The 26,894-nt window shown below is 41.9% G+C and overlaps 1 protein-coding gene across 1 annotated transcript in view; it reads left to right on the top strand.

Annotated features, from left to right (window-relative positions):
• LHFPL6 (LHFPL tetraspan subfamily member 6) overlaps positions 1-26,894 on the top strand; it is a 140,853-nt gene that overhangs the window by 107,436 nt on the left and 6,523 nt on the right. Inside the window, exon 3 of the mRNA XM_032678334.1 lies at positions 19,836-19,934. Coding sequence (XP_032534225.1) covers positions 19,836-19,934 — 99 coding nt within the window. The remainder of the gene's footprint in view (positions 1-19,835; positions 19,935-26,894) is intronic.

Genomic DNA, 26,894 nt, shown 5'->3' with positions numbered 1-26,894 from the left:
TGATGATTGAAAGCAGCGTATTTTCAGTACTGCTGCTCGTTGGAAGGAGTTTCCACCCAAATGAGATTTGGAGGGATCGTCACCCCCAGTCAGAGTAATGAGTTCTGAGTTTTGATAATGCTCTTTGTGAGTACAGTGCCTGGGCTCAAAAGGAATATTGCAGGGAGACCACCCTTCTTACCCTGGGAGTTAAGCTGTCTTCAGTGGTATACATTGCTCACCATGGCAATGGGAATTGAATTTTCCGCTCTCTGAGCTCTCCTGGATACTTAAACCAGTCTCATGTAATACTATTGTTGCCAGTGTCATTGCACCACTGAAAACTAAATGAATGAATAAATTAGAGCCGTGGTGTTTTGGATTGCTGAATTGCATCCAAGCTTTTTATTGCAGTCATGAACTCCTTTTGCGATGACAGACGGAATGATGCTTATTAGGCAGTTAGGCAGATCATTGTAACGAGCAAACGTGAGAAGTACAGTAGCAAGGCTGTATATCAGAGAACTGAGACAGGATTATCTCTTAAGAAACCTCTTTCCAACACCAATTGCCTTTTGACTGCAGAGCCACTTCGTATTACACAACAGTTTATTCTTCCTTATTGATGCAAGTAATCTAAGTTTATGGCTCTTATCACAATCTTTCCCTCCTTGGCCTTTTAACTGCCTTTAATATAGAAGCTATTCCCATCTTGAAGTTTGTGCTCCTTCAGCTTTCAGCTCTCATCCTGCTCCTATTTCGTATGTCTCTCAATGTCACATTTGCATCTTTGTCTCATTTCTACACATTTGTCTCCGAGGCTTTTTTCTCAGCCCCATTTTCTGTGTTGCTCCATAGCCACTCTCAGCCATGGCAGAACTGCAGGTCCTCTTGGCAATGCCCACCTCTCCAGGACTTGTACAGGTGCCAGACCACAGTTTAGATGCCCCTTGTTCCCTTGATGTATCTATATCATATTCCTAACCTGTTTGTGTGGTTGCATGGAGGGTTCCAAACAAACTTACCCGGACTAGGATTTCATAATTTACTCAGGATGATTTACTGGTACTTGGGAGGGGGTGGTCCTTTGCCCTTGGCATGGCACTAATGTTACCTATCAGTATGCCAACTTGGAGAGTTAATGCCAGCAACATAATAACTCTGTAAAAAGTAATGATTTTTTTTTTTTTTTGGCCAGTGTAGCTCCCTGAACTGGTTGATGTTAGCATGAAATTCCGTGAGGGTAGGGGTAGGGAAGGGGCAAGAAGACAGATGGGAATGTATTGCGTGCCTGACTATTCCTTTCAGGGATGGCACAACAGTAGATCTGCTCATCTGCAACATGAAATTCACCCCAAAGTCATATTTTGTGGCCCATTAACCAGCATAAGAGCAGGTTGCTTTGGGCGGGGGTGGTCCTGTGGTATACCCCTTGTATTGCCACCTCTGCCTGTTAGTGCGGGCCATGGCACACTGCATGTGGGGAGCTGGAGCACCTGGAAATCAACCCAAGGGAAAGAGAAGCCCCATTGCTCAGCTCTCCACATGGCCACATCAAGTGGCACTGAACATTTCCAGAAGTCAATGGTGAGCAGTTGTGCTCCAGAGGAGGCTGCTATGCCTGGGCAAGCTGTTGGTGGTCTTTTTATTCTGCTTGTCCTTACAATGTAGTGTTTGGTGAATGTGAGAATGGGGGCAAGTGGAGTCTTTGTCTCCTCACTGGAAGTGAAAGGTCAGTATGATAGGACAGAAGATTGTCATGTAGCATTAGAAAATGACTTTGTGTGTATAAATATACAAAAAATTCTTCTAGGAGAGCTCTTAAGTGCAGATGTATTTTCCTGGCGAATATAGATATAAGCCTCCCTTTAACTGTTTTCCTGAAGTCACACCAGAGCAATCCACTTGGCTGTGGAACAGTTGCCCCAGGAGAGCCATAAACCTTTATTGCTTGGAGACCTTTGAAATTGGACTGGACACACCATGGTGTTCAGCACAGATTAAAGTAATGTGCTTCAGGGAGCAAAGCACAGCATACTACCTCGGGGAATGAACCACCCTTTGTGAGCAGGCACTGGATGCAAATTGTCCTTTTCCATCTGCAATTTGTGCAGCTCTGCTAGATCTGTTAGACTCACAGACCTGGAATACAGTGATGTGCTGCAGAGTACCAGTGGCACAACCTTTTTTATTTTTAGTTTTTGGTTATTTGAGTTGGTTGAAGTATTTATCACTTGCTAAACTCTAATTTCTGACTCTGTGTTGCCCCTTGTCCTCAGGAAGCAAAAAATGCTTATTTTCTAAAATATCAGTTCCCAAGCAACCACATAAATGTTTGTGGCAATATCCTGCTGGGTCAGTTAAGGAAGAAATGATGATGGGAGAGTTGTAAGCAGAAGGGTGCAGATGGGGAGGAAGAAGCCTTTCAAACCATCCCTCAGTGACAGCCATGTGTGAAGATGCCCTTATTCTGATTCCTGTTGCTGATCTTGTTGAAGTTTCCCTGACACTGCTAACATGTTTTTCAGGTGGGAAGATTCAAATTCAGACTGTAGACACCCCAACCTTTTCTTGATTTATTTTTATATAAAAGCTGTTTCCACAATCCTTTTAACCAAAAGTAGCAGATGTTTACACTATCAAGTTTTGGTTTTGTTGCTGCCTGAAAACTGCAAAAAATGTCTCATATTTAATTTATGCTTATTTCAGTTATTTAAAAGCAAACAAAAGATGCATTCATGAACTATGAGTTAGAGTGTCATATCTTCATGTGACAGTTTTTCATGGTTTCCCGGGGGCATGTTGTTCCCAACTGAGGTATGTAGGCACTGAGATTATCATAAATGGAGGAATGTACAAAATGGAAAAGATACTGTGGATTTTGTTCATTCCTGGAAACACAGGATCCCTCAGCCTGTTAGATTATACCTGCTTATCGCATCCTCTGGCCAGTCCCTATGGCTCCTGTGAGAGGAACACTTACCCATATCTCAGCCTCTTCAGATCATAGCTGGATTTGCTAGGTTAAATGACTAATTGAAGGTGAGTGCTTCAGTGTGCATTAGTCAAGCCCTGTAATTAAAATGGCAGATAATTTCTTTGTAGCTGCACACAAAGGCAAATGTCTCTGCTTCTTTTGTTTGTTGCCATCCCCACAGCCAGCTATGAAGGGCTCTGGTTTAATTGCATAATCTAGCAGGGCTCAGTGGCAAGACTTTAACTTAACTGTATCTAAGGTATTAGTATTATACAACCACTCTTTTTTTTACCTTCTTTCTCTGCACTTGTTCCACATTTGTGTTAAGCCACATGGGGATATTGGAAGATGCTGTAGACCCAGATGTCTGCTGGAATCTCAGACTCTGTAATTAGCTGTGGCCATGTAGACAGTAGCTGAAGATGTATCATATAGTGAATAATGCGTAGTTTTGGTGCCAAGAGTTGTACATTCAGGCCTAATCATGGGCTGTGAACGTAGCTGTGCCCACTCCTCTGGGAGCATAGGCTGTGGTGGGTGGGCTATGCCCTTGGAAAAGTTGCATTTCCTTATTTGCTTGTTGTTTTGATTTTTCGAAGTGTTTCCCTTCCCTGTTAAATAGAAGGATAGAAGGAAATAAAGTTGAATGAATTTGAGTTCAGTGAGTCCTCCAATAAAATTATGTGATTCACCTCGTTGTTTGTTTTACTTATGTTCTGGGTTGTAGTAATTTAAACCTTGTGTGAATGCCTTGTCTCAAGGTCTCAAAGCATTGAGAAATCCCTGTGCCTTTTGGAACTATTATCCCCTCTTCCTCATGTAGGGAAAAGAAGGCTTCAGGAGGTAATATGAGTAATACAATAGTTGCACAAAAGTCCCTGGTGGGGACAGAAGTCGGCTGTAACCTTTGTGAGCCCCCAGGTCTCTGCAGTGATCTTGGTAACATTTCTCAGTCATTATGGTTGCAGCTTTTTGGCTTCAAAAAGTGGAATCATGTCAGTTAAAGACAAAAATAAAGCAGTCCACCAGGACCTTATATGTGTATATTCAACTGCATGTCTCTGCTGAGTTGCTCACTCTGCTGTTTAAATCCTGGGAGCTGAGAGACAGTCAGAGCTGCTTTGCCTTCTTCCAGAGCCTTGACCTGAGCACTAGTGGTGTCTGGAAGTTGCACCAGAAAGGCAGTGCAGGCAGGGTGAAATGTGTTCCTTGAGCCTTGGCCCTTTCTGCTTCATTACTGTGAAAAGCCTACAACCGAATATCAATTCATCTGTATTCAACCTGGCTGTTCTGCTTCCAGACCTCCTTTCTTGTCTGCAGTTGACAGGATGTCACGAGGAAGTGACACGGCAGTGACAGTTTGTGTGTCATGGTCCATTTCTATTCGAACTTGATTTTTATGTAGTAATGAATCAAGCCACAGGAGTCCAGTCTGGGAAAAAAAAAGAAAATGTCCCAAGGAAGCAAGCTGAAGCTAGAAAGTTTTTCAGTCCATTTGGAAATAAGAATGCATTACAATGCTCTTTTCCCCTCCATACCAGATCCTGGTATTCTCACAAGGTAGACTGGGTACAAAAGGGGTTTTGCATTATTTATTAGCGTGCCTCAGTCACACATAATGAGGGCTATAAAGTATGTAAGAGTTTATAATTGGCTATCTGCAAGAAGTAATCCTAAGGGGGCTGTATAAGGATCAAATAAATTATGCTTCATTATAGTAGTTATGCCAAGAATATTGGAAAATTGTTTTTAGTTGGAGGAAGAAAAAGAAGGAAAAACGGAAAAAAAATCCCCTCATTACTTCCCAGACCCATTTCTGTCAAAGATTTTACAGTCTGAGGGAAGATTTCAGTATTTCTCCTTAAAATTCCTGATGTGTTCAAGATGCTAAATAAGCAGTTGCCAAGATACTAGTACAAATAATGCATAAATGGAGTTTATCTAAATTGTTTTATTAATAAACTTTACTGAACTCTCCCATGCAGTTAAGCAGGAATCCCAATTCCCCAGTATCCGCTGCTGGCACACCAGCTTTCAGAAATGAAACTTTTATCTCTTCCTCTTAGGGGAATAAGAATGCCTGCCCTTCCCTTCCCTTCCCCCCCCCCGCCCCCCTCCCCCCCTCCCCCAGAATCTAATTATTCTTCTGATAATTCAGAACAAGGATTCAGTGGCAGTAAAATATGCAGAAAAAAAAAAGATGAACAGCTGATCCTGGAAGCTGTGATGGTATCATTTTAAAATGAACATTTACATTTTAAAAAGGCCAGGACTAAAGAGATCTCCATGTTTCTGACTTAGTTATAGGGCTCTTCTGGTACTTCTGGATGCAGTTTTTGCTACAATGGAGGTGCCCCTGGAGTACATATGTTAGACAAGGAAAAGTCTTATCAGATCCAGGCAGGAGGGATCATCCCTTCCCTTAAAGCAGTTGCTGGGTATTATTCTACTTTTCAAAAGAAAGTCAAAAGATGACAGGGTTTCTCTCATGATACAATATACTTGTTTTTTAACAATTTCCAACAGTGAAAATCACCTGTGTTTTGGTATATTAAATGTTATACTTTCACAAGTTTAAAAATATATATCCTATAACCTTTATGGGGCCATAGTTGCACCAGCCCCTGTCCAAGCCATAAAGGGAACTGATGTTTTGGAATTCATTAGTAAAACAGCATTCTGTACGAACAGCGATGTGTGAAAACTGTAGAAAGCAGGAGCCAACTGCAGGGACCAGGAGCAGATTGCAGCCTTTGTAAGCAGCTTGGCTCAGCCTTCACACCAGAAACTGCACTCCAGCTCCAGTCAGGGGCTGTTTGCTGAATATGCAGCTCTGTCAAACATCTTTGGCTTGGTATCACTTGTTATTTGCATCTCAGAAAACATAGGGCACTCATTTCATATCTGAAGTATAAGTTGTGGGGACTCCGTGACAAAAAAGGAATAAGCGGGTATCCGTGACAAAAACAGCCAGTGAGGAGCTGTATGTGTCACAGGAGTCAGCTGGTTCTGAAAGAAGAATGCAAGCAATGGTTATTATATGAGGAGAGTTGAAAATAAGGGACTTTTCCTCCTTGAAGGCTTTATAAATAGTCCGAGCATCATCATTAGTGGCTTCTGCAGCCATGTAACATTCCTCTCATAGGTTGTTCATTTTCTGTCTCCATTTTTTTCTTAAATTCTCTCTCAAACCTTGTAAGAGGTCCAGTGAATGCTACTATTGCTCCATAGCACTCCCTACTCCTAGGTCTAAATAAGAATGCAATTGCATGCTCCAGTCACTAAGTATTAATCCATTAAGCCAATGATCTTGTAAATTTGAGGAGAAATATGAAGTGCTGGGGATGTCATCAAGCCAATGACAGGCTTTTATCAAGGACAGCCTTTATAGCAGATAGTTGCTAGAATAGTCTTTCACTGCTTATAGAGCATCATTTCTGAGAAGTTTTTAGCAAGAGAGAACAATAATGAGCTCCAAGAGTCACACAGTTCAGTTTAGGGTTTTGCTAGTTAGTGTTGCCGTCACGTTCAGGGTCTTCATTTAGCTTAACTTTCCTTTTGGGTTGTCTCCATTGAAAGCAACAAGTTTGATTCATTTTTCAGCTGCTCTGATAGTATTCTGGCAGGGCTTTTTGTTTTTTGAAGGGAAAATTCCAACATATTGTCAAAGCCAGAAGCCGTAGAAATCCTCTGGGAAGGAGGAGAAGGCTGTAGGGAATGGCCAGTTCTACCAGAAGAAGAATTAATATGTCGGGACTGCTTAATCCATTATAGAGAAAAGTGCTGCAAAGGGGGAATAAAACGAAATCCTTTCTCAGAGCTCTAGTAGGAGTTTAGCACAGTCCATGTTTCAAGGAGTGAAGTTAAATTCCAGGAAGACACAAGTTAGGCAATGAAGTTAGAAAAGCTTCTGTTGCAGACACAGAGCCACAAGAACACAATGTCTTAGAAGGTGGTGGGATCTCCACTGTGAGAGGCTTCTTAAGAACAGATTCAGCAAATATTTCTTTTGAAAGGAACAAGTAGAGCTTATCCTGACTTTGAGGTTGAAGGATGATTTAGGTGACTTCTCCATGCCCCTTCCAGCCTGAGTTTTATTATTAAACTTTACTGAACTCATTTCAAAATGAGTTCAAATGTGGACTCATGAGTTCATCGTGGGAGAAGCATACCCTTCTACTCAGTTCTTCCCTCTCACATACTGGTTTTTGTTTAACAGGAAGAGTTAAGTATGATTGAGATGTTGGTAAGTTTGTCCATATGGATCCTCTCTGGAGAGAGTAACTGGCAGTGCCAAATTTTTCTGAGCTGCAGATGTGCAATATGTTTGTAACAAACTGCAGCTGCTATCCAAAATTATATTTATCACATTTTGTGGTAGACTGAAAAATGGTATCTATTTGAAGGAAATTGACTTGATAGAGTATTTTTTCCTCTGAAAATTGGGTCAGTTATTGAGTTTGAATGCCTTCAGAAAATTCCATATTTTTATTTGTTTTTAAAAATAAAAATATCTCTTTTTCTTGGTTATGCCTCATGGAGCAAACTCTGGGGCATGTAAAAATCATACAGAACAGAACACAGACTGTCTAACAGTATGGAAACAGTATTTTGAGTGTCACATAGTTCTCATTGGAGCTATGCTGAATCTTTCCATCTTTCTTACTGAAAACAAAGTAGCTGAGAATGAGGTAGTAGTTATTTTAAGTTTAATTGAGAAAGCCATTGAACAATTGGTTTGACATGGAGTCTATTATTGCTTAAATTTAACTACATTTGTCTTGATTTTTCCACTGTAATTCAGCACAAAGGCAAATGACACCGAGTATACCTTTGTTCATGCATAGATTAATTTATGTGCTTAGCTCTGTGCTCTGCAAGTAGCCTTGTGAATGCAGAGATTATTTAAAAAGCTGCTAAAAATGCTGCAGCTACAGCAATGCAGCAGCAAAGAGTAAATTAAACTGTCCTCATCTTTACCAGTTCCCATGTATGTCACAACAGTTCACTGTCTGTGAGTTATCCCAGGCTCTGTACTGTACGGACAGAGATGCAGTTGATGGCTGCAGGCCTGTGTATCAACTGTGCTGGTGTGTACATTTTTGCAGAGTAGAATCTTGTGAACCACCAGTGAGAATAGCATAGAGAGAAAAGTGATTCTCAACTGTGCTTGATGACTGCCACTGACTTTTACAGCATTATTTATCTTACTGTATTTCCTATCTAGAGAAGTAATTTCCAAATTTGTTTGATTTGAGGGGTCTTACAGACTCTCCAGTAGTAATATGGACCTATACAATCTTTATTGCAGGTATAGATTGTCTAATAGTGTGTATGAACTTGCTTGGAAGTATTCCATGGTTTGCCAAATGGTCTGCAGAGCATGTACTGAAAATGCTTCTTTGAAGCCTTGAGTGTTGCTGAGGTTTTACTGAGATGTGTAGTGGTTATCTTCTATTAATCCTTGGATAGCTCAGCTGAAATGAAACCAACAAAAAAAAAAAAAAGCAAAAGCCTGGTATGCAGTATTCTTTCACTGGATGCATGCTTTGCATCTATTCCAGTTTCCCCATGACTTTGGGGTTATGCCACCGAAATTAAGGAATTGTCTGGATATCTTAGTTGCTTTATTCATCATCTACAAACTATTGCTTTTTAACAGATCAGTGAACTAATAAACACGAAAAAGCAATTCTTTGGTTTTAATCCATGACTGAATATTTCCAAAAGTTTTGACGATCTAGTGGCGAAATCACTGGAACAGTGCTCAGGAGTCAGGCTGCTGCAGACTTGTACTTACTGCTTGTAACAACCTGAATCTGCCCAGTTCATATTGAAAAGATATGGAGATACCTGTCCATTTATCCATTTCTCTGCTTAGGCATTTTCACTGATGTAAGATATATTGCCTCCATTCCCTCATTACTGTCTTCCATGAGATAAGTTCACGTACTGGGAAATACTACCATCGTGGAGCTTCTTAGAAGCTCTGACTAGTTTTGGCCAGCCTCCATTTGCTGTTGAAATTCATATTAATGAAAAAGAATATGCTTTATCTGCTATCACTACATGGAGAATTATGCATTTTGGGAAGTTAGTTATTAAACTACCTTTTATTAATTGCAGTAGGCACCCTTGTGTTTCTAATAAGAGTGATTTCTATTTAAATACATTATGCCATATGCCATATGCTGTTCTAGACTCTTTGAACTGTCAAGCATTTGATTCTGAGTCACAAAACAAGGGGGTGAGCACATAGATGGGTTGTCACATAAAGAAATCTGCTGGCATGTGATAATGCTCAGGCTTCTTCTTTTTTTTTTCTTCCATAAAGCTTGTAATGTACAAGCACTGATCATGGCTTGGCAAACAAAAATGAGCTGACAGTTAAACTCCAGAGTGTTTTCTGGAGTTCTTCAGGCATTTCAGTTCCACTCTGCAGATTCCCTCTGCTTTTAACTGGCCCATGTCACATCCTTTTCAGAACAAGTGGTGTCAATCACTTTATTGTACGACAGACTCTGGGAGGAATGATGCAGAGACTCAGCAAAGCTAGTTCTGAGTGGTCTAGCTCTATGGCAACAATTGAGGCAGACCAAGGACATTTTGTAGCAGCAACTTGTTTCCATACAAAAAACTTCCTTTTAAAGTCAAGCATACAGGTTTACACTCAGCAGCAAGACAATTTTTCCTTCAATCTTCTCTTCTTCAGGTCATTTCCCATAAAGGAAGACAGAATTCATGACAGAAACTGAGACTTTGCATCTTAAGGGCAGAATGGGAGCAGAAGATAAAAGATGAGGAATAAAGTAAAGTGTAGGTAACTTTGGGCCAGATTAAATTACGGATTCATACACTTTTTAAAGGTTTACAGTACAGCTTTGTTCCCTTGAGATAGGTTTCTAAGCGCGCATCAAGATCAGTAGATATCTAGGGTGAAACTCATTAGGTAAATCTAGATGCTTTGCACTGTTAGAGATACCCTAGGGTCTACAAGATCTCTGTGTGGGTTGGTAGGTATAACAGGGGACTTAGGGGAATCTTGCACTGCTCTGGAGAGGCAGCTGGAAGAGCAATATACTAAACAGCACTTAAACTGACAGAAGGTGACGTATTTGGGTTGCTAAATTCCACTCTGGGTTGATACTGCCAGCATAATTCAGTCACTGACCTACAAGTGTCTAGTGCCATTTGAGATGCCCTTGGCTATTCCACCTCCAGCTGCTAGTCCAGATGCGTATGGCTTTCCCTGCTGGCTCTGTGTCTGCCAGTCCCATGTGGAATGTCTTTGCTGTCTTAGAGTTCTGTGAATTTAGATGTGTTCTAGTCATAGACCTATGTTTATGTATTCTTTAGGATGAGAAAAATATCTTCTAGACTCCATTGATTGTACTGACAAAGATCTCAATTCAACTGCCAGTGCAGAGGCATTTTCACAGGTTTGATATGCCCTGTGTCATCTGAGGCACCTAGAAAGGAAGACCTGTGCTGTTCTGAAGCAGGTGGGCCACCCAGCTGCAATGCAAGTAGTCCTGTGTGCATGCATGTGACTTGAGCCCCAGCTGACTTAAGCTGAGCTGACTGAATGATGGAAAAACAAATTCTTAAAGACTTTCACTTTGGAAGGGATGTGAAAATAGTCCAACCTTCTGCTTAAAACAGGACCAACCCTGAATCATGACTATGGTAACTACTTTCATGCCTTCAGGTGTCCCCTTAGACAAACAAAAGCAGCCAAGTCTGGGCTTATGCAGAGTGCGTAGTGCTGTGCCTTGTATTGAATCGCTGGAGAATTCACCATCTCAATACTCCCGCACTTACCTCATCCATGGGCATGTAACCAGTAAATATTGAAGGAAACCCAAAGGAGAAGACCTGGTGATGCTGGAATCTCTCATATCCAGTTATCCACACCCAGCACTCCTGGTTCATAGTAATAGCTATGGTGAAACTCTTCTTTTTTACCTTTTTCTTCTCTTGATTTGAATCTTGATCTCTCATCCCTTGGGATCTATGGAGCTTCTCTCTGAAGGGTGTTGTACTTGGTACCAAATACTTGTGTTGTCATTGACTGAGAGAATGAAAACATAGGAGGAACTCTGTGTTTTAGTGGTAAGGGAATCAATTTGAAGTCCCTGCTTCATTGAATATTCTTTCTTTAATAAATTGGTACCTCCTCCAGATACCTTCCACCTTTATTCTGTGGCCAACCTTAGCCTCACTTAACCATAACCAATATGATATAAATGGCACAGGCAGGTCCCTGATTCTGTGGATCTCTCTTAATCCTGTGAATGGTTCTGAATAGTAAATGACAATAAAGGAGTTTTCAGTGAAATGTCCAGCTACGCACTATAATTCAGCTAGTTCTCAAATATCATATTAGTTCTACCACATACAAAAAATATTATTAAACTCTTGGATTTCTTAATACTTAGCACCAACCTCTGAAGACTGTGGAGCCTTTATACTGCTGCTTTATAATATCTAGTTACAAGAAGCACTTCCAGGAGTGATTTTCAGGGGTTGGAAGTGTTAGGAGCTGCAGCCTCCTGGAGCCCCCTGCATCAGCACCTGTTTTGCAGGGCTTTGAAATTTGTGCTGGTACTTTCCTTTCCACAGCAGCAGCTGCCACGTCCCTATCTCTTGTCCTTGTATCAAATGGCTCTTATTAATTCACTTCCATTTAGTGGCAGCTCTGTGTGTGATTTCTCCACTCTCCCTAGTTCAATGTTTCTTTTGGGTTTCTCCCAGCCCCATTTTCTGAAGCCTTCAGTATTGCTTAAAAAACGCTCAAGGAAAAATAGAGCACACAAAGTCTTGAGCCTTTGGGTAGTAATGTAGCATGTCTGGGTGGGGAAATTTCCCTCTCAGAGCCTGAAGCACCTCTGTAGCAATGAGCACACCACCTTTGATCAAATGAAAATTAAAGCCACATGCTGCTTCATCTGTCAGAAAACTCCCATCTGCACCCTCCATTGCCCCATGCCCTTGGTCATGGTAAAAGTGGGGGCTGTGACTCTGCCATGACACAGCACTTTGCTGGCTGGATCCTGTCAGGTATTCCTAATACCTTTTTTAGTCTTCCCCTGCCACTGGCCTTGCTTTCCAGGAGCTCCAGGAAGCAGTAGTAGGCAGGTGGCAGCTCTTCACTGTGGCTGTTTGCTGAGGTTTGGAGCCAAGCAGCTGCCAGGCAGGGCATGTTCATGATGTGGAGTAACCCAAAAGGATAGAAAAAGTCTCATTTAAGGGGTGGGACTTGACAGTAAGGGGGAGGGGAGCTAAGTAAAGTCAAATGCAGTGAATTATAACCTGGAGATCAGAACCAGAAGAGAAGGGATGGTGGGGTTTTGCCCTTGGATGAAAACCCTGTTTCCATCACTTTCAAGATTAAGCAGTGTTATTGGAGGCAGATCTGCAAAGCTGAAGGTCATAGTATTTTTTATTGTTCTTACACTTCATTTTGCTTTGCATTTAAGAGTCCCTCTAATGTCCTGCTATAGCAAAGTCTGTGGCAGAAACACCTTGACCTTCAGTAAAACCCTGAATTGACTTGCTGTCTCCTATGCTTGACCTTTGTGAGGAGGAATGGGAAGAAATTTCGTGCAGCATAAATAAAATTTCTATCTGTGTGCCCCTGAGGACCTCTGCTTGGACACTCAGAGAAGGGAGTCCCTTACTGTGTTCATTCATAATAGGCAATTGTATCCTTTCTCAAATGAGGCACTTTCAGCTCAGGCTTAGTAAGGAACCAGTCAAATGCCCCATGCTCAGTGACTACTAAGACAGAACTTTTGCCCCGAGCGGTGATCTTGTGTTTAAGCCTAACAGAGAAACAACAAAGAAAAAAGCAATGATGCTGAGAGAAGGTAGAAGTGTAAACTTAAAGAAGGGATGCTTCTGAGTGAAATAATGGGCACTGTCAGTATAAAGACAATGTGCTTCACTACCTAAGTTGAGGCTGGACTCCCATGGGCATGGGAGCAAGGCTGCCTGCAGCTGGCATGGCCCTGCTCCCCTCTTTCCTCTTTCAGGTCTTGCTGCTTTGCCCAAGCTCTGGAGTTTGTCTTAATCTGTTCTGACTCACTTCTATGACTCCACTGCTTGCAGCTCCTGGAGAGTTCTTTGAACAGGGACTTCAGAAGCTGTGTCAACTGAAGTATTTCACATCACAGTTTTTTAACCATATTGTTTGTTGGCTAAGGTATGTCTGAAAGCAGCAGACAACTTCATGTGCCAACTCAATTTTACTTTCACAATCCAGACTCACTTTTATAGCAGGTAAATGCTTTAAAACCATTACAGCAAGGAGAGTTTTTAAATCACAAGAACCAGAGAGTCAAAGTCCGTGCTGCATCTAAAAATTGGTTTTGTTTTGCTTGTCAAGATTACTGTACTTTCAAATGACAGATGGCAATGTGAAAACTTTCTATCATCCTTGAAGATTCAGACTGGCAAAAATGAGAAAGAGAAAAAATGTGAAAGGAAAAATCGTCATTAAAATGGTCTTGAAAGGTATGACTTTCCAATTATTGTCTGTCATCTTCTCCAGATGGCCTGAATATCTGTCAGATGAACAGTATACAGTAGAAATCCCTAACAAAACAAACAAACAAACAAAAAAAAAAAAGCAAGGTTTCTTTTTGGTCAGACCTGAAAATAAAAGGAGAAAAAGTAGAAGATGAAGGAAATAAAAGAGGAAGATAACTTGAAGAAGATATTTTTCACTATAAAGTGACTGTACAAAAAGCAACCTTCAGTTCTGGTTTCATTTTCTCTCTGCAGTACATATATCAAGTCTGGCCCATTCCTTTTATTTTCTCTAAGTGAAAATACAAATTGAGTTTTTACAATGCCACTGCTTCTTCCTGCTTCAGTGGCTTCCCAGGGTCCTCATTAAAACAGTGCAGACCCCTCTAACTGCTGGCCAAGAAGGCCCTATGGTGCCCAGCAGTCCCTTTCATTGCATTCATTGGGTATAACTGACTGGAGCTGAGGATATACAAAAAATGAATGCATGTAGAGGGCCACTATGGTTTAGTTACCATTTTAAAATAAATTTTGTAGCAGCAAGGCTGAGTCCAAAGCTAAGTGCCTCATTCACTGCCATCACCACCTCTCTTTAGTCATCAGACTGATCTTTTTCCCCATCAGACTTACCTGAATCATGTGCTTAGGTTTACCCTATGCAAGGGAGAAGGAAGAACACTGTGGAAGCTTTGGCTTTATTCAACAGGCTTTTGGGGGATGCAGTGATTAAATGGGCTGACAAAAAAAAACCCAAGAATGAGCCATTTAGTAGTCAGGGGCATGCTGTGCACTCAACAAGTGAGCAGAAGAGCTGAGTCTGTAAAACAGGACTTGCTAGCTATGAACTGTCAAGACAGTTACAATTAATTTATTATATGATATCTACATGGGTTATTTAAGGCACGTCGGATCCTTGGGTGGTGGCTGCCATGGAAGCCACAGCAGCAGTCTGAGGACTGCCCACTACAGAGATTTGCAAGCTTCCTAATCTGGGCGTTGACTTTTGCCAATCAGTCTTGGTGTTTCTGAGTGCAGTAACTCTGCCTACAGCAAAATCTGGTTAATGTCCTTTGGTTTGTTAATCCTTCTGTATTCATTGTTTGAGACTTGCTTGCATCCAGGCTATTCTTGGAGATATTAATAGTATTTAATATTTTACCTCTTGGAGTAAGCTGATTGCTGCATGCCACAAATCATTTCTTTATCACTTCGAAGATGAGACCTAGATCTGTGCCAAATCACTAATGTAATTACTGTCCATTCCCTGCTGCATCCACCATATGCAGAACCTGTTATATGCAATAATTTTGAATCACAAGCACCACTCCTGACAGACAAGATTATCTTTCAAGTTACTAAAATATGATCACGCATTATAGTCGCAGCAAGAGGGACAGGGAAGGCAGTCTAGGATGGACAAGGATTACTCTGGATAGTAGTTTTGCAATTTCAAGTCTGGGAACTCCTCACTTAGTCCATAGGCTGGTTTTAGATCGCTTTTTGAAGGCATCCAACATTCTGCATGGACTATGCAAAGAGCCTAGTGGTTAAATTGGACTCTGTTAATTACTGAAGCCAAGCACTTAATTCCAGTTTTGGATTGCCAAGGCTAGTTGCACTCTCAGCCCTGCATCTGTCTCCCCATGCCTTGCTAGCACATTGAGCCAGCTGCAGCACTCGCAATAGCAGTGTTTCACAGACCAGGGCAAGGAGCCCATTTCATTCCGAAGTATGGAACCTCTCCAGAAAAACTGGTCTGTGACAGTGCCAACACCTCCACTGGTGCATGGTATGTCATCTAAAACAGCAGCCAAGTGCCACCAGCACCTCTACTTACTGGCTGGCCTCGTCACACTGATTGGCTCCCTCACACCTCGAAGCTGCAGCCCCTTTTGTGAAGATGACTTTTACAGACCTGCACATATCCTTCCCCTTTCAATTTCTTTTAATGACTGTAGTGGATAATGGAAGGTGACAGATGATGGTAATTACAGCATGTTGAGGTTTGGGTTTTTTTCCTTTCTTAAGAAATGTTATAGGCATCCTAAGCATTTTAAGCAGCTGTAAAGATGGGTGTGGTATCCTGGGTAGCATAGCTGACTAAATGCAATAAGCATAGAGCAGGCCAGAATGTGACTCTTGAGCTAAACTAGTAACTGCTCTCTACTGAAGTTGCAAAATTAACTTAATGTTTTCCACTGGGTTTGCAACCCTTGGATTTAATGTAGATCTTTCAGCAGAAGTTGCAGCTGTTCAGCAGGATCTACATCTTCTGTGATTAAATAAGTTGGCTGTAAGCCTGTATGAATTATTAGCAGTAATAGTATGTAGCCTTTTTGCTTTTGCAGGATTTGATCCACACAATTAGTTGCTTACAAATAGAGGTGGATTGATTAGAAGGAAAAGAAGAGGCTGAGGGGCTTTTGTCCAAGTCCTATTAACACCATGGGCTTTGAGGCACACTTCATACCTTCCATGCATAAAGGAAGGGAGCTGAAATGCCAGTTTCCAGCTTCACTGCCCATGCAGGCTGAGGCAGCATCAGCCTTGATGAAGTCATGTAGAATCCTGCTGAAAGCAATGGGACATGACACACACATGCTCATACATATAAATATACCTCAGGGCAAAAAGCAAAACTCATGAAACCTTTTCTTGCTGACTAGCAGGCTCTAAATCTTTGTGGAAGTCTTACGCTGAAAGCAAGTCCCTGAGTTTGGCCCTAACCTTGCCTGCAAGAAATACTGCAGAGCACAAGTGTTTTGTCAGTAGACGCAAATCTACAATAGGTGCATGCACAACACTATGGGGAAGTGTCTGAAGGTGAATCAAAACCAGCTGAAAACTAGTGATATGAAAGGAGATGCCAAAGCAACAACATTAAGACTTGTGGACAGTTGGTACCTATGACAAAACCAGTATTTATAGGCATTTGCCTTTTTGCCAGATGGGAATACAGACCCATGCTCCTGGCAGCACCATTGGTCTCTGAAAGGTTTTTTGTTCTCTAAATGAAGCGTGTAAGCTTGCCCGTGGCTTTATACCTTGTCCTTTGCACATAAACATACTGCTGCTCGTGCTTGGGGGTCATGTGGCAGCACCAGTGAGAGGCAGCAGTTTCCCATTTGATCTCATCATCACACTGCAGGCTGCGAGCAGAAGGAAGCCGCAGTGCTCAATGGCTGGTACTCCATAAATGGAACTCAGCACTGCTAAAATCCATACCCAGCTGGAGAGCCAGCTGTCGCTGGGGTAGGGAGGCTTTCTGACAGTGTGCCCTTACTTGGTTTATCTATTTCTAGGAGGCACAGCTAATGGTGAGGCTCAGTGGTGGGTGCTGTGGGCTGGTTTCTAGGCAGTGTGGACTGGCTTTAAGGGCAAGCAGCCATATATGAGCTTCTTTGGAGCAATTCAACATTGAAGTGTATTGCATTGCTAAGGAATTTTTGACTGAAACACAGAATTTCTTTTCAGGGAAACTGGGCTTTAAACTTACAGAGATGGATGTACAGAAATGGAAGAAGGAAATAAGTTGCCAAGGCTTGAGATCACTGTATTCAGTGTAGCACTGGAGGCAGAAAGAGTGAACAGGTACACATGTTTGGAAGAGGATGAGCTGTGTTTGGAGAGTGGCAGTATAAAATGCTGTGAGCAGTACTCGTGGGAAAAAATCCAAACAAGAACCTGTTGCTGCAACAAAACCTAAAGAGAGCTGAAAACAAACAGTCTGTGAATGCAATGTGCACTAGACACTCTTGCCACCTGAGGAGAGTAATTGGCAGGGGCTGAGTAAGAGCTTGTTCTGGGTTTGGAGGAGCAGCATTGTTATGCTAATAGTCCTTTCACTTTCCTGCAGTGCTGCTGTTGTGGTCTCCCGGAAGAATTGGGCAGAAGGCTTTCCCAGGACCTGTTTGTGAGGAAGGGCTGGCTGCCATTTCATCTGGTCTAATGGAGGTGGCTGCAAGCCTGCCTTCCCTCCTACCCCCTCCATACATCTCCCTGCCCCTCTCAACTGAGCCCTTTGAGCCTTTGCAAGGTCTCACAGACAGTCTGTTCAAGTACACAGGTTGATTGAAACCAGCCCAGCCAGGGTGGTTCACTTTTGGCCAGTGCAGCTTCTGAGCTGTGGTCTGTCTGGGCTGGCACCGGGCAGGTCATGGGCACCATGACTGGTATGGGAAGGGGTCAGAACCACTGCAGGACTGGCCAGGGCTGTCACAGTCCACTGGTCTGTGAGGATATCTCTGGCATGCAGGTGCTCTTCCTCCCTTCCCCATGCATTCTCATAATTAATGGTGATGTTTCTCCTTGCCCCACAGGGTCCTGCCCATTCCTAGCACATCAGCCATGCTGTCCATGCCTCACCTTTCTTGCTTTAACAGTTCAAGTGAGAAGCAGTTGTTTGGTTTTTTTTTTGAGAGTCTTAAGCTGTCTTTAACAAATGTAGACCCAGTTTTGGCCTAAGTTCTCTTGTCTGACAATTTGATTAGAAGTGATTCTCATTTACATGGATTCTACCAGCTGCTGTCTGCTCTATGACCCTGGGGGGAAAAAAATCATATGATACTGTGAAAGTCATTAGCAAGGACATTAGAAGCAGTCATATCCAGGTCAGGCAAAGTTCTGAAAATATCTGGCATTCATGTGTCCTTAATTGCATTTCTGTCTTTACAGCTGTTGTGTGAATGCACCATCTGAGAGGGGGCTGCCTCAGGGATTTCTTTTTCATTATGTGTTGTAGACAGGGAGACAGGAGCAAGTAGACACTGCTCAACAAGAGAAGGAAGAAGTAAACTTGAGCAGCAAGAAGAAATCTGAACTTAGTGGAGGAAGATCTAAGGAGCTAATATTGGGTGTAAACAGGGGCAAGTGTGCTTGGAGGAGCAGCAGAGGAGCTGCTGAGCTACTTTGCTAGCAGCTGAGATGCTAAGACATTAAACATTTTTTGAGGAAAGATGAGATACTACTTCTGGACTTCAGTGCCTTGTTTAGGTGTGTCTTTGAGCAAATAAAGAACGTAATAGGGTGATTTCTGTGTCTTACAGGACCATCAGCAATATGAGAAGTTTAGGTGTCTTGAGAATGGAGACAGTAGAAATGTACAAAAAGCTCCAGGCCCTGAGTCAGAATCCCTCTCAGGACTGCTGTTAGACTGGTGTGATTTTTCCACAGTGTCACAACACCCAGGGCTTTTCTGCACTAGGAACATGGCAGCATAAGTGCTTTGCCAGGGAGCACATTCTCCTTATTGTCAAGAGAGGAAGAACATGGTGGTGTGAGGTCAAGAGATGTGCAAGTCAACAAGTGACAGCTCTAGGGCCTGAAATCTTGTGCTCTACCTAGCAGGTAAAAGGCACCACTAGAAACTTTATGACGACTTGCTTGCCTTTACAGCCTGCAAAGTGTCAGTTGCTCCCAGCCCATTATCTACATATTAATTTGTTTCCAGTCTTATAAGTAAGATCTGACACAAAGGAGGTAACATTTAGATGCTGTAATATACAGCATCTGTAGGCTGTCTGTGTAAGAAGCTTTGCTGGCTACACCTGCTTTTTGGCAGCAGCTGCAGTGAGAGCTGAGGATGCAATATGATAAAAATGCCACTTTTGCAAAATAATCATAGTGCATTGAGTGATTCCGAGCAGGGTCTTGTGAAGGGAGAGACTTTACCAAAACACACCTGTCTAGGACAGCATGAAGGCTAGAGAAAATAAAGCATGTTGTGAATATTAAGCCAAGTATGATAATAGGTAAATGGCTCAAGACCTCAGTTGTTTCAGCTGACTGACATGAGAAAACTTTGTGGAGTGTGTACCTGTGCTCTGAATTGATCAGGTGGAATGAAACCATTATTCTCTTGGTTTTGAAAGAGTGAAAACCAAAGGAAAATGACAACAGATTAGCACAACTGTCAGTTTTCCTGCTAGAACTTTGGTAGACCCTGGTTGATTGTTGTTTTAATTAATCAGAAGCAATCAGCTTGTAAATACTGTGATTAACACAGCTTCTATTTAACCCCATGTTGTGTTTTTCAAACTGTATATGTAGCAGTTCTGCAGAGTAGAAGAGGAGTCTAAAAGCTGTCAGATAAAAGCTCCAGAAGCTGAGGATGGCTTTTGGTGCTGAACTGCTCAGGCTGGCTCCAGCCCACAGACCAGCTCTAAAACAGTGCAGCAGAATGCAGTAGTAGAAGTCCAAATGATTTTCAACTGTTTTTAGGAGAAGAAGAGACTTTTTTTTCTCTGGGATTCCCAAATGGCAGCTTGACACTTTGATTCCCAAGTGGCAGCCTGTGTTAAAGTTAATGGCAATTGCTTGTATAAACTTCTGCTTCCTTTTCTCCCCATAGGTTTGTTGATTGGCTCTGGTTGTGCCCTCTATCCTCTTGGCTGGGACAGTGAAGAAGTCAGACAAACCTGTGGTAACCTTTCCAACCAGTTTGAATTGGGTGAGTCATCATTAGAGCACCTGAGCCACCTTAGACTCTTGCTATGTGTTGACCATAAGAGCAAACTAGGACATGAGTTCAGGCTGGGAGAAGTAACCTACCTGTGAGTGGTAGGCTATTCATATTGCATAATTCTGGTATGGTGCTAAGGCAGGGAATTTCAGATAATTTTCTGTTAATATTTTCCAGAAGAATGTTATAAAATAAAATGAAGGAATCTGTGTATGTATGTATGTATGTATGTATATTTTTAAGATATAAATTAGATTTAATAGTCTTGCAGTGTGGGAGCTAACACCCCTGGTGACCTTGACAGAGGGTAGACAGAGGCATCCCATCGCTGCACAGGTCAGGGTAATTTTCAATTAGTACAACTGGCTACCTTAGAATTCTGACATACTTATGGCCTTCTAACTCAAGCCTAAAGAGTATATTTTTTTTGTTATTCACATATTTGGAAATCTGGCAAATTACACGTGTTCTCTACGTCAGCCTTCTCCCAAATAAGCCAGTGGTCTTACTGGTGATGTCTACACTGAGACCAGAATGAGAGCCAGGGATGAAGCCAAACCAGGCTCACACCTTTGTCTCTCTAGAGAAGCTCTAGAAAGCAAGGGCTAAGCAGCAACCTAAGGATTAAGCAATGTGGATGATCAGGATCTGATGTTTGAATGCTCATCTAGGTCCTTGTTTAGCTAGAAGGATCGATGCAGTTGCTGACACCCTACTCTGTAAGTGCTCTCTTATCCTGTGTCACTCGAAGAGGGGGATCTGCAATCTTCCTGAAGGAACAGGGGAGACTGAGCACCTTGACCCCCCACTGATTTGAGAGCTTCTGCTCCCAAGCACACAGAGCTCCCCCTTTCCAGCTCCTGAAAGCTAAACCTTAGTTGATCTTAGAAATTCTTTCCATAGCTGTGTGTGCAGGACCTGTGCAGGACCTGACAGTAATCCCAGTGCAAGGAATAATGGACAAAAATGATCTCCTAAGGTTAAATACAAACCTGCTGCATTATCTTTTAATTTTACACTGATGTTTCTGTCAGATTTCAGGAGTAAGGAGATTTGTTTCCATCTCACAATGTTTTTTGTCAAGATATGAAAATGAATTGAGGTTGAAAGATAAAAAAATATTGCTTTGGGAGAGATGCTTCAGGCCACCCTCCCCTACACCATTCCTGTGGTGTTTTGAGTGCATTTGATCGGGCATGGGACCAAAAATTCTCATAACCAATATCAGCACCCATCACTACAATGCCACTGATGCTCTTATCAGCAACCACCTATGGTGTTGCCCAAGGCATGTATAATGTGCTCTAGAAGCTTTACCTTGTTGTTCTGAACTCTGATATCCTTCTGTGGTATTGATATTAAATTTTCTTTTCAGTGAAATATAAAAAGTTCCTGCAAGATTTTTATTCACCTAATAATTGAAAGATACAAACACAAAGGAGAGGGAGCAGTGAGAACAGAAATGTATAGTTAATTAGCAGAAAGAAATGTCCCAGAGATGAGATTCCCAGCTCTGTGGAAAGGTGTCTCAAAGGATGGAGTAGGCAAAACTCTCTGGTAACTGTTGCAGGGAACATTCAGTTTTGCTGCTGCCCATGGCCAATCCTGTACAGAAGCCTGAAGTAGCTCCTAGCCAGTGCACTGAGCAGCACCCCCTTTGAAAGGCCAGCTAGCCCCTCACTGGTGCACCCTGATGCCTGCTCTTCCACGCCAAGTACGTGAGCAGATCTGCTCCTGTGATTCCTGCTTGTTTCCCTGTTTGTTCCCAGGTGCAGAAAGGTGTTACCTTTCCAGGTTATTTCTCTGCAAACCCAGAAGGTGGGTGTCATGCCAGTCTGAGCTCCTTGAAGACAGCACTTGGGCAGTTACAAACTGTGATCTTAAATTCCATCATGTCCACAATCGGAGCAGGATCTCTGAGACCACCTTCATTGTCTCGATCTTGACTCACGAGTCAGATATTTGCATAATTTGGATCACTCTGCTGTTAAAGTCAGTGAAGAAACACATGTAAAAAATTTCAGCTGACAGCTTTTCTTCAAGATACACATAAGGATGATAAGATGCTTGCATTAACTGTGAAGGCATGTACTCGTACTGTATTTTCTAGACACAGAGCACACAGGGCAGGTGTTATACATGCCTAGACTTGACAGCAGTGCTGGTCTCACTGATCTGCTGCAATCATATGTTAACACATTAATTAACAGATTATAATGAGAGCTGAAATTTGCTGTAGTGATTTCCACTAGGCAGCTCTGCCACTAAACATCTCTTTTCCATGTACATTGGCAGTGAACTTAAATGCTTGGCTAGGGTTTTTTTACTTAATGTCAGTGTCTGGTTGATGCTGTGTTATCAAAATCATCTATAAAGAAGAGGTACTGTCTGAGGGCCGTTCAATAACCACACTGCTCATCTTTCATAAATACCTCTTGGTTGGTGATAACCCCAACTCTCTAGTCTTTTCTGAATCATTAGACACTGGCATCCTCATTATAACCTACAGTCCAAGAATGATGTTTCAAAGACTTAATCTCACTAAGTCTCAAGACAAATTTAAGCAATTATTGCTTTCATTTGAATATTTAATTTGATTAAGCCGCAATGATATGCTTTCTATTCCTGAGCCTGTGAAATGAGTTGTATGAAGAACCACACTGCATTCAAAGTATGCTTTCAGAAAATCTGAGGTGCCGTGAGCCCTGCACTGGTTTACTAATGAAGAAACGGTGGTGATGGGAGTGCTGGTCCTGCCCCTCCTGCTGCTATAGGTGCTAGTGAGGATGACACTGAGAGTCTAATTCAGCCCATGTGGTTAGTCTCAAAGGAAAGAGTGTTCAAGGGAATGCTGGTCAGCAGACAGCATTGACTCCTCTGCAAGCATGGCAGAGCAACTGCTTCAGCCTGGGCCACAGGGAATGTGTGTCTGTGGTTAGGAAAGGAGGGTCAAAGGTGGGGATTCAGCACTGATTTGTTGTGGATTTACAAAAGGTGAAGGGGAAAAATGTTTTAGGTTGAAGGTAGAAAAGATAATACAGGAGCTGCAATCTACATTGTAGGAGGATGAAAACAACAAGAGGCAGGTACAGATGAGGAACTGCAAGAACTCTCTTGAGAAGAAGCTGAACTGTGCACCATGAAATATAATGTTAACCAGAAATGTTCTAGAATTAGCAATTAAATGAAACCCAAACATGACTAACGCTCATCCCCTGTAACATGCTCATAACTAGATAAAATAAATAAATAGAAATGCTAAGAACCCATAAAAACCCCTAATCCTTAGTGGGTGTACTAGATAAGAAATGCTTGTCATGTCTTCAGGCACTCTGAAAAGGCATTAGACTAATAAGCACTCTGAATAGTGCTGAGATAGCCCATACTGTGAAGAGGAAACCCCCTCCCTCCACCCCCGTCAAACACACACATTTCTGTGTACATTCCAAAGCAATATTTAAAAAGGCTGCAGGAAAAATAGTCATGTCTTTAATTTATGTATAAGTGGATTTGAGTATTCTTTTCTAGAAAACCTGAGCCAATATTGTGAAATGCCCAGCAGTTTGCTGCTCTCTTTAAAAATGGATATTTATTTGGCTTTTATAAAGTGAACTATGTCCAAAGGATTTACTTAAACATTTATGTATTTAATTGGGCTTTTTTTTTTTCAGTCAAATGAAAATGGTTGTACAACTCTATCTCTGACAAAGAGGAGTTATTCTTCAACTGAAGATACCCTGCCAAGGACAACCTCATTTGTTGATTAAATGACATTCAACAGATGAACTGTTTTGCTAATGGGAACGGGGAATAACCTCCATAAATAGACAGATGGAGACTGGCGCACCTGTAGAGGGGCTCGCTCCCAGCTCTTCTCTAGCAATCTGGTTTTGTCATCCTGAAAAAAAGCATAGTGATAGATTAGACCTTTGACAAATGACTCCTTGCAAATCTTGTTGAGGAGATAAGTTCATGATAGGTGTGATGGTTTCACTACAATAGGTATCTGTTGTGTTCCTCTGCTTGTGGTTGCCAGCTTCCTACTCAACATGACCTCTGTGGAGGTCTTGGAGCTCCATCACAGGTCACAGATGGAGCAGAATTCCCAGTGAAACACTAGACTATGAACTGGAGCAATCTTCTACCACTGTTTTTAGGGTAGTAACTCCTAGAAATAGGGCAATTCAGATAAATAGGGGAAGAAAAGGAGATTTTTATGTTTTAAAGCTGCACAGTTGCTTGCTCATTGAGTCAAAATCCTCAGTCTAATTTGGCAACAGGCTAATGCCTGAGGTGGAGACTGGAGTAATAAGTGAGCAGTGCTCAAAGGGGCTGCCTTTCATTGAGGGTGGATCAAAATCATCTTAATCTCTTGCCACTGTGCAAAATGTTATTGTTATGTTGCATTATTTACATCCTGGAGTTGCCTGTGGGCCCTTTCAGGGCAGCACTGACATAGCACAGCAGTACAAGAGCTGCTGACTGAAGTGTGTGAAAGTGAGTCAGATCTACAAAATCCTCTCGTCTACAAAAGGAATTAGCAGGTGATTTCCCAAAAGCAAGCATCATTATAGCATATCATATAGCACACATTCAATTTCACTGAGCTAGAGGCACTAATATAATTTTTTTTCTTTTCTAAATGTACCACATAAGAATAACAACTGAAAAATTAGGGTTTTATCAGGAAATTTACCTAGGCATAGATGACTTATGCCCTAGGAAATTTTATCTGGCCTCAAGCTGCCAATGTCCTGCCACCAGATTTATGAAATGATATTGTGTACTTACCTTATTAACCTGAAAGAATGAAGACACTAAATTTAAGATAAAGTCCAATTTTTTAGTTGAACTACTTGGAAAACATTTTTTTTTCCTTTGAGGAAATACAGTGTCATTGGGCAGTCAGAACTCAGCTTGGATGATCAATGCTTCAGAATTTTTTATGACCTACCCTTTTTTGTGAGAGATTACTTTTTATGTCATCCGTCTCCTTACCTAGGACCTACTGGTTTTTATTCTGCTGGGTGATTTTTTTACTCAGAAGCATTCTAAGCACAAACAGGGCTTGGTGTTTGCTATATGTGACTACATTCAGAGCGCTCTGAGTTTCATGATGCTTTTCTTTGCTATTGCCAAAGTTCTATTCGACGATGGCACAGGTTGCTCTGGCTGCCCAGAGAAGCTGCAGATGCCCCACCCCTGAAAGTGCTCAAGGCCAGGTTGATTGGCCCTTGAGTAACCTGGTCTAGTGGAAGGTGTCCCTGCCCATGAAAGGGGGGTTGGAACTAGATGGTCTTTAAGGTCCTTTCTAACCCAAACCAGTCATAGGATTCTTTGACTAAGGCAGTGAAAATGACAGGTCTGGCATCAAGGAGGCAGGTGTGGCCATTGGCACACCATGTCCTGCCTACTCACTGGGCAGCTGCTACCTTAGCCTGCCCAAGATGCATTCTGTGCTTATTTGAGTTCATGTCGTCCTTATAAGACTGGGAACAGTCTCATGTCCTGTGTTTTCTGCAAATCCTTCTAGATCCTCTCTAGTTGTTTCACTTTCTCTGGCTGTCATGCTCTCTCTCTCCCTGTCCTGGGCCCAGCTGCAGCAGCAACCAAAGCAAGAGCTCCAAATACACACCTTTGTTTGCTGTCTCTGGCAGTCCATCCATCTGTGAACTGCTATGAAAGGGCTCGCCTGGCCAAAGGGGCTATCTAGAGAGCAACTTAAAAGCCTGGCTCCCATCCGGAACTAAACAAGCAGCTGAAATGGCCTGAAAACCTCTCAGAAACTTCTCTGTTGAGAGATATTTGTTTCCAAATATCATTGTTATTAAGGTTCCCCTTTGCTGCTTTTAGAGGGTTTGAAATATCTTAAAGAGAACTGTTGACTTGATAATTACTTTTGCTGTAGAAATGTTAGAGTAAATAATCTTTAAAGCACTTTGAAAGCAAACCATGCAGTTACTAAAACAGCGTAAACCCCCCACAGAAAGCAGTGGATATAAAAAAAGCTTTGTCAGCTAGTTAATTTGTCTTAGGTGACATCATTTTAGCATCTGGCTGAGTGTTGCCATACAGTGCCAAAACAATCAAGGTAAGGATATAGGGGGAAGGACAGTTAATTAGAATCCTATTAAAGGCAAAAGATTCAAAGACGTTTTTCTATGAGAAATCAATCTGAAAAAGGCAGGCTTTTTGTTTTCAGGTCCTCTGCAAACAGCTCAGAGATTTTACCAGTTCATTCTTTTTGACTGGGGCTGAGCACAATCTTTACAAGCATATCTGAGGTGCAGCTACTGAGTTATTAGATAAATGAGTGAGTAAACTAGGTGTTAGTAAAGACAGTGTTCCATCAAGAAACATTTCCTCTTTCATGCTACCCAGATAGCTTCCATTCTTAAATCTTCATAAGCCTTTGGTGACTATATTAAGGTCCACATACATTTTGATGTAAGGGGGGACTATTTACAAGAGCATATAGTGACAGGACAAGGGGGAATGGCTTGAAAGAGAGTAGGTTTAAGTATTAGGAAAAAAATTCTTTACTATGAGGGTAGTGGGGCACTGGATCATGTTGCCCAGGGAAGTTGTGGATGCCCCATCCCTGTAAGGTTTTAAGGTTAGGTTGGCTGGTCTGAGCAACCCGGTCTAGTGGAAGATGTCATTGCCCACGGCAGGAGGGTTGGAACTATATGATATTTAAGGTCCCTTCCAACCCAAACCATACTATGATTCTATAAAGCACTTACCTTTGTTGCCAGATTTAGATCATGGTCATGCAAGGACCCTCTGCAGTCAATAGACATAAGCGTAAGCATCCAGGAAGGGACTTAGACCACCTGGAGCAAGTATTTGGTGCTCTTTATTATTCAAAAATTATTCAAAAAGGGCAGCTGAACTGGTTGTTTGGAGTCTCTTCATAGTTAAACGGGAGAAAAATAGGTACTACTT

The sequence above is a fragment of the Chiroxiphia lanceolata genome, chromosome 2 (genome assembly GCF_009829145.1).
Source record: "Chiroxiphia lanceolata isolate bChiLan1 chromosome 2, bChiLan1.pri, whole genome shotgun sequence".
Taxonomy (NCBI): Eukaryota; Metazoa; Chordata; class Aves; order Passeriformes; family Pipridae; genus Chiroxiphia; species Chiroxiphia lanceolata.
This window is presented reverse-complemented; position numbering and strand designations above follow the sequence as displayed.